General features: G+C 44.8%; 1 protein-coding gene across 39 annotated transcripts in view; it reads left to right on the top strand.

Annotated features, from left to right (window-relative positions):
• Positions 1 to 15,600, top strand: part of LRRFIP1 (LRR binding FLII interacting protein 1) — a 104,946-nt gene that overhangs the window by 54,595 nt on the left and 34,751 nt on the right. For 6 of the 39 annotated variants that reach the window (XM_068196642.1, XM_068196609.1, XM_068196621.1 and 3 more), the window contains exons 4-12: positions 217 to 264; positions 1,513 to 1,557; positions 2,072 to 2,122; positions 5,467 to 5,499; positions 6,557 to 6,604; positions 9,900 to 9,956; positions 12,697 to 12,777; positions 13,949 to 13,993; positions 14,880 to 14,945. The exons of 7 other annotated variants lie outside the window; for them this stretch is intronic. In XM_068196642.1, coding sequence (XP_068052743.1) covers positions 217 to 264; positions 1,513 to 1,557; positions 2,072 to 2,122; positions 5,467 to 5,499; positions 6,557 to 6,604; positions 9,900 to 9,956; positions 12,697 to 12,777; positions 13,949 to 13,993; positions 14,880 to 14,945 — 474 coding nt within the window. The remainder of the gene's footprint in view (positions 1 to 216; positions 265 to 1,512; positions 1,558 to 2,071; positions 2,123 to 5,466; positions 5,500 to 6,556; positions 6,605 to 9,899; positions 9,957 to 12,696; positions 12,778 to 13,948; positions 13,994 to 14,879; positions 14,946 to 15,600) is intronic. 26 more of the 39 variants (XM_068196643.1, XM_068196611.1, XM_068196608.1 and 23 more) reach the window with 24 other exon arrangements.

Genomic DNA, 15,600 nt, shown 5'->3' with positions numbered 1-15,600 from the left:
GAGCACCTTGGTCATGCCCAAACTCCCCTTTCCCCTTTCCAGGCAGCTTTTCCCAAGCGCTCGCTGCGGAGGGCTCCGGTGCCACGCGGCACAGCTCTCACTGGCTCGTTCATATGGAGCTGTGTGGCTTGGCCAAGGCCTGGCAGTGCATGTCTAAATGTTCTGTGTTTGCTTTTCTCATCTAAATTCTGATTTTTTTCCCTTTTCTGTCTGTAGAAATATTATGGGCTGGATACTAAGTGGGGAGACATCGAGCAATGGATGGTAGGACTTGATCAACGTAGCTCAACAACTTTTGTGTGTTGCAGTTCTATGTAGTTCGTAGAGTTTGAGATCCCTCCAAGTAGGTATTTTCATGCATTGGGAGTGTGAGTTTTGCTCCAAGCAATCCCACAGTCTTGCTTTTCCAACTGAAATGTGAGTTTTGATCAGCTTAAAGCTGGCAAGGACTGGGTTAGAGCTGTCTCTTTTTACAGATCTGTGTCCACACTATCACTGGAAGATTAGATTAGGATAAAAAACCTGTTAAAGCCCCTTGGGATACAGGGACTATTTGTGCTCATTTTACTTTTTGTGGGTTTCATCACCACTTGAGTCTTCTTAAATCTGCCTTCAGGTAAATTGTGGGCAAGTTTCACTCTTGCTGTTTCATTTCCCTTAGCACTTACTGGCCCAGGGGAATCCCTCAGAGGAATTATTACTGCTATGGTGGCAATCCTACCTTTTTTCAATAGTACCCTGTCCTGGATTTTAGAATTTGCTAAAACCAGTGAATACCAGCTGCAGACTTGGCCACTAGCAGCATGTGACTGTTTTAACACCTGTGATATGAGATGAAGAAGTTGCTAATGGGCTGGAAGTCACTGGTTTCAAATGTCTTTCAACCCTAAGTTTATGAAACCAGTTCGTAGCGATGACAGCTGAAAGCTGTGGCCTTGCCCTGCAAAGCTGAGTAGCGCACACTGGAAAAGGCAAAACTGAACAGCTGGCTTCCAGTGTGGAAGGTAACTTCCCAAACTCCCCAAATTCCTCGGTCTTTGATAATTAATCAGTAAATACTGGTCTGCATGGACCACCCACCCACCCCAGACTCACACTGAGTCTCCTCAAATCCATGCTGGATAAGCATAACTCCACCTTATGGCAGTTCCCTTGCTTGGAAATCAGCTCACCTGTGACAATCTGTTGATTACAATGTTGAAACCCTTTCTGTTTTCTACTGTTGTTTCTAAATTCAGTGGCAAAACAATTTTTAAAACCAGCTTGTTGAAATGTAAAACATCTTGATGGCGTCTCCAGTGTCACAGAGGCTGCGTAGCGGAGAGGAAATTTGGGGTCTCAGCGGAGGGAGGAAGGGTTTTTCTGCTTTGACAGGGTGTCACCTCATGTTGTTTGGTTTAATTTTTCTGGCTCCTAAGCGTGCCTGGAGTTCACTGTGTGTTTCTGGAAGGCTCTGTTGCTGTGTTTGTCCTCTCAACGCCTCCCTCTGTTTTCTCTCTGCTGCTTTGGTAGGAAGACAGTGAGCGTTATTCCCGTAGAGCCCGAAGAAACGCCTCGGTCAGTACCTACTTTTGCTTTTTCTGTTCAGCCAGATGCTACAGATTAAGAAAACAGACGTGTGTAAGGCACTTCCTTCTCAAAAGAAAAGGAACCAAAACAAGCTCCTGCCACCCCCAGCAAGTGGAAACCCCAAAGCCACTTCCTGACTTCTCTGCCCTCTCCCCAGTCACTCCAGGGAGCTTTTGCAAATGTGCCAGAATAAAGGGGGTGGAAAGTGGGGAAATAACCTGTTAGGAGTGTTTAATGTTTGTTAAAGGGCCAAGAGCATAGAGCAGGGAACACCTGAACAAGCTCCTCCTTCACCCTACAGTAAAATGCTTGACTGTTTCTTGGGCAGGGTATGATTTCATTTGCTTTCTGCTTATACTTTCAGTGCAATTATTTTTTAAAAACATTGAGTTTGTGCATCTTTCCCTTCCTCCTGTCCCATCAAAGCCATCAGCATTTGCCTCAGCGCCTGTTACCTGTGTTCTTTTCACTGTTTTTTTGTCTCTACGCTTTCTCTTGCTAGGCTTCGGATGAAGATGAGCGCATGTCAGTGGGTAGCCGTGGAAGCCTGAGGGTTGGTAAACTGTGCAACCTCTGTGTGCATGTCTGTGTATGGGTGTCACTGTCCCCCTGTGCCCCCACACTCTCAGGGGACTGTCCTGGACGTGTTCCATGTTGGGTTTTTTCAAGTGGATCACTGATTGTCTCCAGTGTGTGCCCTGTGCAGGACCCTTTGTGGTCACTGCTCTTCACTCTTGCAGGAAGGACTTTGCCAAGACATTGGTGTCTGCATGCACCTTGTGAGCTCCCCTGTTCCACTCCTGAAACTGGAAATTTGGGAATGGGAAGTGCTGGTGGGTTCAGTGTTTATTAGCTCAGGAAACCAGAAGTGATTGATCAGCGGAAATAAGTGTTGGGCGCTTTGGAATTGCAGGTGAATACTCATAAAATAACAGAATGGCCTGACCTGGAAGGGACCCACAAGGATCATTGATCCAGCTCCTGTCCCTGCAGAGACACCCCAACAATCCCACCCTGACATCCTGAAAGCCTTGTCCAAACTCTCCTGGAGCTCTGGCAGCTTCGGAGCCGTGCCCATTCCTTGGGCAGTGCCCAGCCCCTGCTGGGGGAAGAACCTTTCCCTGATACCTGACCCAAAAATCCTTCTGACCCAGCTCCAGCTGTTCCCTTAGGTCCTATCACTGGTTACTTACTTTAAAAAATGCTTTAGAAATACTTGAAAATCATCTGCAGGCCTGAGTTTTGTAGAGGGCAGGATTAGTAAAGCACTGAGTACTCATCTGTAGGAAAAGTTCAAACAGTTTTTTCCTCAAAACGTCCAGACAGTATTTTCCCAGATAGCACACATTTATATAAACCTTAACTCTGTTTTTACATACTGTCTAAAAGACTCATTAAAAAAAAAAAAAAAACAATTATGCTGCAGAGCCTTCTCGGGGATCCCACTGTAAAATTGCACAAAATGTGCTTAAAAATATAAAGTACTGCCTTGTTCCCTTTTTAGTGGAATCCTTATTGCTACTAATGAAATGCTGTTAAAACCTTTTTTCCTCAAGATAACAAACTTGAGTGCTTTTCAGAGCTAGGAGATGCCTCAAAACTCCAAAGATTCGGTGAAGAAAAGCCTCTCTGCACAGCAGAATATGAAAAACAGTGTTTATTTTACTTAGGGTTAAATTTTGACATATGGAAGTGTTTCTTGGGGGGGAAAAAGAGCTCTAGTTCAGTTGAAATATCAGTTCTATCTGTTTAGAAGGTGATGACAACACAAATGGGTTGTTTATCCCTGGCTGTAATGTGGCACGATGCAAACACGCTGGCTCTGTGTTTATAGCACATCTTCATCTGAAACATCTTCTCTTCATGGAAATCCACTACTGATTCTTTCTGAGGTGTTTTTGCAACATGATCCTGTGGTTTAGAGAGCAGGAGCCCTGCATTCTGCCTCCTCACCATCCCTTGGAGGAGCTTTTCTGGCCCTTTTCCCCCGAGCAGTCTCAGGCTGCGATAACCAGCGCTGGCCTGGTGAACAGCAGCCTCCAGCTGCTCTGTGGGATGGCCCCAGATTCCTCATACTTCTGCAAGGAATGTCCTTCTCTGACAGAAGGATCGGGCTGAAACTTTCCACACTGGTGTTTCTCAGTGATGTTGCACAGGCCCTGTCCCCAAAAAGCAGCATTTAGTGGTGGATGCACTGACATTTTGGCAGGCACAGGAAAAGTTTTGACAGAGTTTCTTTGCTTCATTCTTGTGTCACTGGGATTGTAGAAGCCATAAATATTTGCCAGTCTGAACTGAAATTTAGCCTTCTACATCTTCCAGTTGTTCTATTCACAATTAATTGATAGAACCACATAATGGCTTGAGTTGGAAAAGACCTTAAAACTCATCTTGTTTCACCCCCTGCCATGGCAGGGACACCTTCCACTAGCCCGGGTTGCTCTAAGCCCCATCCAATATGGTCTGGAGCATTTCCAGGGAGCAGCCACAACTTCTCTGGGTAACCTGTGCCAGGGCCTCCCCACCCTCACAGGGAAGAATTTCTTCCTAATACCCAATTTAAACCTATTTTTTTGTCAGTTTGAAGCCATTCTTTCCTTTCCTGTCACTCCAGGCCCTTGCAAACAGCCTCTCTGAACACTTTCCCAGTGTGGATTTACAGGAGATGCTTTTAGTAATTTGACCACATCTGTGGCTAATCTGTGAAGGTTTGGCTCTTGCTGCATCTGTCTTTAAAATAACAGCGCCAAAAGCTCCATTAATTTTGATCAACCTTAAAAAATCACCTGAGTTCTAGTGTACCATTTGGCTTTGGAGCTATTTTATCCTGAAGACAGCATCAGAAACAGTTGCCTTGTGTCCAAGAAGGGCTTATAAATTGACTTGGAGAATTCTGAATGATGTTGTCTTTTTGGATACTTGAAGGCTCTCCTTCCATCGTTGCAGGATGCCATTTTTGGAAAATTCATCTTCTGTCTTTGGCACTCAGGCTCCTTGCTCTGTGAGGGGCTGGTGGTGTCAGGGGTTCCTCTTTGCAGCTGTGCTTCTCTTCTGTGCAGGAAGTTTTCACTGAAATGAGCCAATATCAGACATTCACTTCTCCCTAGGGCTTCCCCACCCCACTGATCTGTGTGGGTTTCACTCTGGACTTTTCTCCTGGAATATTTTTGAAGTGGATGCCTGGACTGCAGGCACCAGAGATGTGCTGAAGTAGCTTTTGGGGAGCTTCTGGTGGAGCAGGCTGCACTACACACTGCAGAACCCCCAGAAATATTCATCAGACCAGGCCAGCAAATGGACTGAAGCTCCACAGCCGTGACTGTGCTGCAAGCAGGGACCAGGGATCCAGGGAGTCCTGGCTTGGCTGTATCTGTGGCTCCTCAGCTGCCATGGAGAGGCTTCTTCAGCAGCTTCCCTGATGATCCTGAACCCATCAACAGCTCCTGCCACTCCTGTTTCAGGAGTTCTGCGACCTCAATTCCAAATCATGCAGATTTTCCTAGCTCAGCATGCAGATTTTCCTAGCTCAGTAACATCAGCCTGAGTTTGTTGAGGGCTCATGAGCCTCTCTTCAGTCCCTTTTCTGTTTCATTTGTCCTGGTTCTTCCACTTCTCAGCTGGCTGTCTCTAATCCAACACCATCAGCATGAAATATTGTTGTGTTATCAATCACTCATGATTAATTTGTGTATCCTTGTTTTGTATCCTACCAACTTCCAAACTTGTGCCTTTGTGCAAGAAATCCTGTATTATCAAAGTTCTTTAGTTGGGATTTACATCTCCCTGCCTATTTTTGTGTTTGTTTGTTGTTTGTTTTCTTTTGGGGAGTTCCTTTGATTGACATAATTTGTGTTTTCCTTTGTGTTCTGATTTTCCTCTCCTCTCATGCCTTTACAGTCTCATTTGGAATATGCCAGCACCTACCCAGTGGTGAGAATAGTCTGCAAGTTGCAGAGTGTGTGTTTGTGTGTGTGTGTGTGTGTTCAAAAACTAATCATGAAGAAGAAGCTAACACAGGTTGTGATAACTGCTCTGAGATCAGGGTGATCTGGAAGCATCCTGAGGCAGTTTGTGGTCTGTGATGTCAGGGTGCCACTTCCCTCTCCTCCTGCTCTGACACAGTTCAGATGAGAAGTGACAAATGATTAGAGAGATCTGAGTAGGTTTAGCTCAGTAGTTACCACAGGCAGAGCAGAATGGCTTGGATTTCCCCTAAAACACTGTCTCTGTTAAAGCCTGTCCATTGTTGGACCTGATGCATCTGGATTTATTTCAGCACAGATCTGGAAAGGAATAAAACTCTCATAAACTCACTGTAAATAGATCTAGCAAAGGTGACGGGACAAACACACTGCCTACCAAAGCTGCAGCTTGTGTTCCCTTCACTTTAGAGGACAAAATCAGATTAATAACAATGCTTGGACAGCGAGTATTTGCTCTGCAAACACGGAGATAAAGCTGCTCCTGAAAGAACAGAAAGGAGCAACGAGGATTAGAGCTCAGTATAACATTTCCTGCTGCCTTGTGTTGAACTGGAGGTGTCCTGGTGTCTACAGGAAGCAAACTGGGCAGTGCAGTTCTATAGATTCTCCTGCTTTTCCCCTCTCCTTCATTCCCGGCGCTATTTCCAATCAGGAGCGCAGCGCATCCATTTGTGCGTGACCTACATCCCAGAACAGTTCCAGCACGTTTGGGTGTTTGCACGGCTGTATTGATACAGTCAGGATGGACAGCTGGCAGCCCTGTGAATTGAGTGCACCCAGCCAGCGTGGCTGATTGGAAGCACGGCTGCTAAATTTAACAGCACTCTCAGCATTTGAGCGATATTCCCTGATAACTGAGCGTTTGACTCCGAGGGGGGATCAGCTGCTGGGTGCTCACTGAGCTGGGCTCTGCTCCTGTTCCTGCATGGGGATGTGCATGCCTGGCTCTGCATGGGTGTGCACACACTCACTGATCTCACCCCCCATTCTTCATCCCACTGCAGGCTGGATTAGAGAGTGAGAGGACCAAAAAGAAGAACTACTCCAAAGCAGTATGTATTTTGTCTGTCTCAGAGAGGGCTCGGCCTGCAGACCCACTGTGGCAGGACAAGGAGTGTGTGCAAGTGGGAGAGCTGCCAGCCCAGTGTCAAGGATATGCCGTAACTCTCAGCACTTCTAGGGAATAATGAGCATCAGCTCATCTCCAAAATATGGGATAATCCAAACTCTTATTTCAGTGCTGTATATAAAGAGCATGTGGGAAAACTCCAAATCTTACAGGAGCTACCTAACTTGAGCTGTAATAGGCAATATTGAGAGAATACCATGGAATCCCAAATGGTTTGGGTTACAAGGGCCCTTAAAGCCCATCTCATTCCACCCCCTGTCATGGGTGAATCTTATGGGGAGCAATTCCAGGCAGGCAAAGAGGACACTGATGCTTCAGCTTTTAGCTTTTATATTTTTCATATTCTTTAGTTCTTTAGTGTGTGGGTCTGGGCTTCATATCAGGGAATGGTGAGCTCTCTTCACAGAGTAGGGAGACAAAACAATTCCTTCTCTAGCTGGGGACCAATGACAAATGATCCAAATCTCAGGCCCAAGAGCAGAAACAATGGCAGAATAAAGAGAGTAAAGCAGGATGGGACTTCATAACCTAAAGCTGTAATTGCACAATTAACTCCAATATGCAAATGGAGCAGAACTTACAAAAGTGAGAGACCCCGTGACAGTTGTCCATTTTGTGACCATTTTGGTTCATCTTGGGTGTAGCCGTGGCTGGGCTCTTGTGCTGCCCAAGGTGGATCCATTGAGGAGATCCTTTTAATAAATCCCTGCTTTATTCTTTAGCTCATCACAGGTGGAGGCTGGGTTGGGGCTCTTTCCTACCTTGGAAACAAGCAGAGAATTTTTATGAGGGCTGGAAGTTGGTTGTGGGATTGAGAAAGCCTGAGGGAGCAGGAGCCACAGCCTAAGGTAAAAAAAAACATTGCAAGAAATGGACACAATGGCAGTGAAATGGTTTCCTTTGTCTGTCAAAAGCAAGAAGAAAACACAGAGAGAAATAGGGTCACAGAAGGGATAACAAGTAAAATTGAGTCATTTTAGCCTGTCTAGTATGCAGTTTTATTTGTCCCAGTTTTCATGAGGGTCAGATGCTTTGCCTGTAAACGTAGCCTAGAACAAAGGTCAGCAAGGTCTGATAAAACTGACCCTGCTCTCCAAGAGCTGCCTGGAGCATTTGCCTTCACAAATATGCACTGGAGAAGTTTCTGGAGAGGATGGGTCAGAGGGGCAGGGGAAACGGCCTCAGCTCTGGGGCTTCAGGCTCAAATGTGGGACGCGCAGGGCAAATGAGGCAGATTCCTTTAGAAGGGCCTGAACTGTGAAGTGATAACCAGTTAACCTGGGCTCGTGGAAAATTCATCATGCTAATTCAACTCGAGGTCCTTAGCAGGGTAATTATTTAAGGGCATAAAGGATGTTACTGTAAATTGACTGTAAGGCTCTTGGCTGTCTCTACGTGACATTAAGTGAAACCTTGGGCCAGATCTCGTTCTTTTAAAAGGAATGTGCAGTTGGAAAATAACTTTGTTAGAGAACAAGACAGCTGGGAAGGGTCTCAGCTGGTCTGTTCCCAGCTAAGACAGCATCATCTGGGTTTTTTAAGGAGGGAAAGGCAGTTCCTCAGGAGTCTGTATTGCCTGGCTGGCTAAGTGCAGGGAGTGAAAGCAGTTTCATACAAGGTTAGAGTGAAAATAAAAATGATGATAAACAGGAGACAACTTGTCAAAATGGAATAACAGTAAAAACAAATGGGGAATACCACATCTTGGAAAAAAGAAGGTACCATTACAAAGTAATAGGATGGTTCAGATAGTGATCTGAGGTTACGTTTAGTCAATATTACACAGCTGAAAAAGGCAAACAAGTCCTCAGTGTAGCAATAAAAGGGGTGGTGGAGGTAATTGGTCTGCACAGAGCGTTGCCTTCAGCTGCTGGAGATGCATTTTAACCATTCTTCAGGGAAGCGCTGGAGAAATTCAAGGAGCTTGGAAAAAAAAAAAAAACCAACCTGGTAAAACTGGAAAGAAGCCAAGCTGTGTGAGAAGGCTACAGCAGTATTTAAAATCAGTTCTTCAATAAAAGAAACTTGGATGTTTGCCTTCCATTTGGGGTGATAGTATTGCATTTCAATAGAGAATCTAAGCTTTTCCCAGAAGTAGCTTTCCCAGCTTGGCTCTGAACTGGTTTCTAAGTTAATTTGTTTAATTTTTCATGGAAGCTGCTGTATAGTAGATGATATATATTTCTCTTGGAAATTGATTCAGAGTGGTTCTAGTGGATTTTCATTTCGGGAACACATTGAAACATAGACTTCAAAAGTTAATTTTAATAGAAATTCTAATTAAATTTCCCAAACCCCCGCCCCAAATCCACAGAGAGCTTCCTTGTTTTCAGTGTTAAACCAGGGCTCGTTGTGAGGTGATACCAGAACAGTGAATTGCCAGGGAAATCTGAGCTTTTAATGCACTCGATTGAGGAGACTTTAGGGTCTGTCCTCTCTTCTTCACCACCACATTCCCAGACTCAGGACTGAGTCACTGATTGTTTTCTTGTATTCCCAGCACTGCTGCCATAGGGATTTGAAGCACCTCACCTTGTTTATGGAACAGTCCTACAGGGCCTGTTTGTTTTCCCTCCTTTAGGGAAAACATCTTCCTGACACCAGGGAGGACAGCTGAGCCCACCCAAATCTCCTACTAGCCCTCAGACTGCTGCAGAATCCTGGGGTGTGGCAGATGGCCACTGTCTGGGTTTAATTTTGATGCTCAAAATCAAAAAGAAGAGAATTTATACAGCATTGCATGTTTACTAAGCTGGATTTCTCAAAGAGAATTAATTCTTCTACTACAATTTGCTGCTTTTTAGGTGTTCAGCTGCCTGAGGTATAAATAGCTGTAGTGATATATGCCCTTTATTGTAGTCTCTGAACTCCTTTTTGTCCCCATTTTGTCTCCTATTCTCTTCACAGAATGTTTGAATATAGACCAGTAATAAAAGGGAGACAAAAAAAGGGATCAAAAAGGGCAAGCAGGAGTATCCTTGACATTTTTGGCTGTTCTAGAGGTAGTGACACAAATGTTCGTGTCCTTGTGTTTGAAATCATGATCTAATCCTGCACTGCTCCTGTTCCTGGTGTATCTTTGAAAAGTTCTGTCTCTGCCTTTGCCTTTCATAAGTGATGGCATTTGCTTAAAAATTCGCTTCGGGGTCTATGTCAATTTTTCTTCTCTCCTTTTTTGTCTTTCCTTTTTTTTTTTTTTTCCTTTCCTTCCATAACAGACCAATGGTTATGAGGAAGACGTGTATGGATCATCCCAGAGTAGAAAATCTAGCAGGGTTAGTAGATGATTTCTATTGCTATAAAATTCTATTACTTCATTTAATGGGATTAAAGCTAATTAGCAAATTCTTTTTGGCAGTGAAGCAGGTTTTACCTGTCTTGCATGTTGTGGGTTTGGAGTTTGTCAGGCACTGGAGGGGCAGGAAGAAGCTGTCTGGGAAATGAAAAATCAAAAATCAGGCCGTGAGTGGGGAGTCTGAGAAATTGGTACAGAAAGATCGTGGGAGCCAGAACTGCTTTAACTTGTAAACAAAATGGGGTAAAAATTACATTGTGACAGCACTGGCAGGGAGGATTTCCACATGCTGGAAACAGAATGAGTGCTTTTCAACCTCTGCAAGGTGTTCATGCTGTGCTCTAGCACTGAATCTCCTAATTTAGCCCATGCCTTGAGATTTGCATAGTTAAAATGGACTTTGGCTTTTGAATTTTCCCCAAATGCACGTTATTTATTTGAAGTTTGCTTAACTAAATGCCTTTGTTTTGGTTTGTTGTTTTTTTTTTTTTCCTTTATAATCCATATCCTAGGGTTTCTGGAAACGCCTACTCAGCTGAAGAGCCAGTGCAAGTGTTCCCACTTTACTACTTAACATTGATGGACTTTTATTTCTAGTCTGAAAAAGCTTAATAATTAACTCAGTTGTGAGGATGCAGGTCACAATGTTCCCTCCTGTTCCAGCACAAGTGTTGTGTGCTTTGTTACATATTGGGGACTGTGCAAATTATTTGAAGGGGTTGTCCAAGCACAGCCTGGGGGCAGAGGGGGAACTGTTTGGGTTTGGTTTTTTTTTTCCTTTATTTTAACAAAGCCAGACCAAAGCTCGGAGCCTGTTGATCTTTGTGCTATCAAGGCTTCTAAAGAAATTTGGTGGTATGCAGCCTAAAGCTCAGTGTTTAGGCCAAAAATAAACTCTTTTAAGCCTCCATTTATCCAAGTGTTTGAGCAATAACACGCTGAACATGAGAGAGAGTTCAGGGGGTTACTTTGTAGGCACGAAGTTAAGCAGCTGCCTGGATAAACAGTGAAACCTGATATTGCACGTCCATCTAAAATTGTTGCTGCCATATAATTTAGCTGGCATTATGTGGATAAGAGACAATGAAATACTGTTGCTTGAACTGCTGAAAAAACAGCCTGTCCTGTTGCTGGCACTCTTGCTGGCCCATTTGAGGAGTTCAAGGAGCTTTATTCTCTAGCACTGGTGACAAATGATGTTCTTACTCCTTACTGACATACTCCAGCGCTCCAAGGACCACAGGGAGAGCAAAATATCTGCAAGAAAGTCATCCAGGGAGAAGAGGTTGTTTTGTTTCCATTTAAATAATTTAAAATCATCCCGGAATTAGTGTTTGCAGCATGGGGGTTTAGTCTGAGTAGGGCTTAATTACAGCAGCATTGTTAGTTCCTTGTAGTTCTGTTGCTGTTTGGATTAATCATTAATTAGGAGGGGGAGGAAAGTTTGGGGGTAACTCAGAATAGCTGAAACTTCAAACCAAATTGATGCCAGCATGGCTGGCATTCACTTTTTAGGAATATTCTCTCCAAAAAGCCCAAGCTGAATCCTAAAGATTGTCGAAGTGGCAAGGAAAAATGGCTGGCAATGCTGCTGCTGGCAACGTCTGTTTCCAAAATAGGTGTCCAGTTTTAAGTCACAGAATGGACTGATCTCCATGTGCACCCTGCACTTGCAGTGTCACGGGTTGATCCCTTAAATATGATTAATGCCATGTGCTTAAATAGTCCACGTGCAGATTGCAAACTCTAAGCAGGAATGAAAGTAATTTCATAAAGTTCAGTTCAGGTTTCCTTTCAGTCAAAGTCTTATTGGGCAGACATTGCTTGGGGGGTTTTGGTTTGTGGCTGATTGCTTCTTGGGTTAGGTTTTTTCCAAGGTTGGACAGTGATTTGCCCTCAGCCTGTACCTGTGGGTATTGTGTCATATCTAAATTGCTCACAGTGACAGAAGAAAGCAAACAGATTTCTTTAATTTGCCACAGATCTCCCTCCTTTGTGAGAAATTAACGCCTCCATGGACCACAGTGGTGAAGCAAGGATGAGTTCGAGTTTGTGAGGAGCTGACTGCTGAAAGCAGAGAACCTTCACTGTCTAGACCCCCATGAGAAATGTCTGGAGAGGAAAGGTGTCAGGGAATAGGTGTGAAAGGAGAGCTCTGGAGAGTAGCAAAGGAGGTGAAGGTGTGAGATCTTTCAGAATAACCATTCCTCATTAAGATCCCCTAAGTGGACCAAAAGTGCAGGGATGACTGGATGCAAGGCAGAAAGCGGGGAAAGAAGGTGTTTAATTTAAAGAGGGTGTTTAAAGTCTCACTTCTTAGAGAAGAGTTTTCTTCCTGCTCAGTCTTGCCGTATCTGACAGTGGGCTGCTCACACTTCCTGCTGGGCACAGCCAGCAGCTTTGGTCCCTGGCTTTGCTCTCCATCTCCCAGGATCTCAGCTTCTCCTGGGGGTGTAGCTTACAGGACATAAACTCCTCAGGATCTCAGGAGGAAGCTGACCAGCTCTCTGACCAGTGCATTTTATCCAGTGCTTCAAAGGTCCCACAATTTTCACACATCCTCACAGCTTTAATGCAGTTCTCTCTTCTTTCTGCATCTGTGACCACTTTGCTTTACAGTTTGTAATCACCTAATTTACTTTTTGCTTCCCATTTAAAGGAATAAAGAATGAAGCTGAGTTCTCAAGGAATTTTTCTTTTTGCTTTGTTTGTTAATGCAGGCTTCGTACTACTCTGACCTGGGTCTCCCCAACAGCAGCTATGCTTCCACATCTCATCTTTCTTCCCAAAATGGAAATTGGGTCTGTTGCCCTCTGGCTTCACCTGGCCTGGACTTTGGATAATACAACCTCTTGTATTTAGGAATTAATTTGGACCGATTGTCAAGAGTCTCTGTAGCTCTTTTTAGTGAAACTTTAAAAAAAGCCCCAAACAAATCAGACCTTTTAAGATTGGAATGAGTAATGGAAAACTGTTTTCAAATGAGCACAGTCAGTTTTCCCAGTTTTCCCTCCCTTTCCTTGTCTGCCTCTGGCCTCAGTTGGTCTGGGAAGATAAGGGAAATCTTAATTACCTGAAGTTCTCTGTTTGAGGCAGCTCCTCTGCGTAGCATGTCAGTCTGGTGAGCTTGAGACAATCCAGACTGCACAACACAAAATTACAGGGGAGCAATTCCCAGAGTGCTGGGAGAACATCGGTGAAGCTGTAAAACCCCTGGGAGGTTGCATTGTCCCCTGTGTGTGAGGCAGAGCTCGGTGCCAGCAGAGCTCCAGCAGTGTTCCAGGTCCTGCCTGGGGACACGGCGCAGGGGTGTGGATGGGGCGCTGGCAGCAGGACCTGGCCTCAAGGCCTGGGCTGGGGAATCCCTGCTGGAGTCTCTCTTGCACCCGGCTCTGTCAGACACAGCGAGTGCTCTGGGTTTGTTTAACTGCTGCATTTTGGGGGGGATGGTTACTAACACTTGTTTCAGGCTGCTCTGACTGAAGCACTTGTAATTTTTTCCTGAATTAGTTGGGTTTTCTCTGCATTTGTGACTAATGAAACACACAGGAGATGATCTTACAGCTGTGTGAAACACTAACAGTGTGTACTTTGAAGCACTTCTGTGTAGCTCTTTTTCTGGCTTTGGTTGAAGTGAGGAGAAACCCCATTTCTGGCTTCTGTACACAAATGTGTGGGAGACAGTAACAGCTTAACAACCTAAAATTAAGTTTTACTGTTTTGCTTTTGCATACTGTCGTGTCCTCCCTTCCTGTAGGAAATGCACGTGCCTGCTTGGTATCCTTAGTCTTTGGGAGCTGAGATCTAATGCTTTCATGGTGCTCATGACTAATAATCGCTGTACTGGGTTTCCTTCTGCTGTCGTGTAGTGATCCTAATCTCTCACCAAGAGGGTTCATTCTGCTGTAGGAGTCTTTTTTTCTGTTTAATTTACTGTGCCAAAACAAAAAGTGTTGTGCTTGTCTCCCCCAGCCCTCCCTGCTGTACAGCGATGCCCTGCCAGCCAGGAGTTACAGGGTTTGTTGTGCTGATGCTCTGAGCACCAACACCAGAGCCACTCACCCCCAGCCATGCACATGCTGTCCCCTGCCTCTGTCTGTAATTCCTGTTGGGTGCATTTGTCTCACACCCTGGTGTCCCATCCATCTGAATGCCACGTGTGTGATGCTGTTTGTGCAGACCTGGATTTGCTGATCCTTCCTTTAATTCCTGTTGGGATTGTGCTCATGGGGTTGTGATGCTGCCAGAGGTGTCGTGTCCATGTGGAGAGAGTTGTCTTCCTCGGTGTCTTTCCAGGAGGAGGACAGAGAGGCAACATCAATTCTTGCTGGTCGATTAACAACTAACAAAAATTTGTTCACAAATTTTTTCTTAGACAAGTTCCTGCCTTCTTGTTTAAAATGAGCTTCTCAGAATTTTTTCTCAAAGCTTAAAGGTAGAGTTGCCAACTCCCCTTGTGTTTCTTGAGCCATATATCTCTGAGCTAAACCGGAGTCAGTCTTAAAATATGCATTTTCCTCCTATTTTATTACTTTACTAAACTGGCTGGTAAGTGAAGCTCATCAGGTGGTAAGTGAAGCTCATCACTGCCAGCACCAGCAATGAAGGTGAAACAGACGGGATCAGTGTAAGAATTGATGTAGCCATTTCATGGACAGGCAGTCAAAGCATTAAATTACAGTTGAACTGAAGCCCTGGGAGAAGGCTTGGTGTCACATCTCGGGGGTGTGTCAGATCCTGCACGTCAGGTCGCCTTGGCTCTTCCCTCGCATGCTGCTTGTGCTTGCACCCGGGAGATGTCCCTGTCCCTGGCCATCCTGCTCGCTGCCGCGTGTGCTGGGTGAGTTTGTGGTTGTGCAGGCTGAGCTGCCACTGCTGTGCTGACTCTGTGTTTTAATTGTAGGCGTCTGTGTACGAGGAGAGCGTTTACAGCGGGAGTCGGCGCTATAGTGCCCCCAGTTCCCGCGCTGTAAGAGGTTTTCTGCTTTTCCCTGCTCTGTCTCTGTCCTTTGCCAGGCTGGGGAACCTTTCACGTGGGCTGTGTGACATCCAGGAGTGGGAGCACCATTCCCACGAGCTTCCATGAAGCAGCGATCAATGGGAACTCGCCCCTCTGTGGGACAGGGAATCCAGTTCTGCCTCGCGCTCGGTTTGCAGATAAAACACCTTGGAAAGGCCATACATCAAGTCCTTTCCCTGCCTGAGATTTAATTCTTCTTGTCAAAACTGAGAAAAATACAAGTTTAAAAAATAATCAGCCAAAAATTTAAAAATCTGTTCCACACAAGCAGCGTGAAGTAAATGATTTTTGGGAATATAAGGGTTGCTTGGTTTTGTTTCTTGGATTTATAGTCAAATATATTTTACATTCATATATGTGACAGTGTTTCCAAAATGTGTGTTCCTGAGAGTGGAGGGCTCTGTCATGGATGGGAAGCAACGATATAAGGAATGACCATATAAATGGTTTCCTTTCAAAAAAGAGAAACTCCAGGAGTCAGATTAAAAGGCAGAAAATGCCTTCATACCTCCTCTGTAGGTGTTTGGGCTAGGCAGTCCATCTGCTGCTGTTGTGTCCACCTCGGGAAAAAAAAAAAAGGAAAAAAGCCAGTCTCTTTAGATTT

This window comes from Anomalospiza imberbis, chromosome 7 (genome assembly GCF_031753505.1).
Source record: "Anomalospiza imberbis isolate Cuckoo-Finch-1a 21T00152 chromosome 7, ASM3175350v1, whole genome shotgun sequence".
Taxonomy (NCBI): Eukaryota; Metazoa; Chordata; class Aves; order Passeriformes; family Viduidae; genus Anomalospiza; species Anomalospiza imberbis.
The sequence above is the reverse complement of the archived record's forward strand: the minus strand, read 5'-3'. Positions and strand labels throughout refer to the sequence as shown.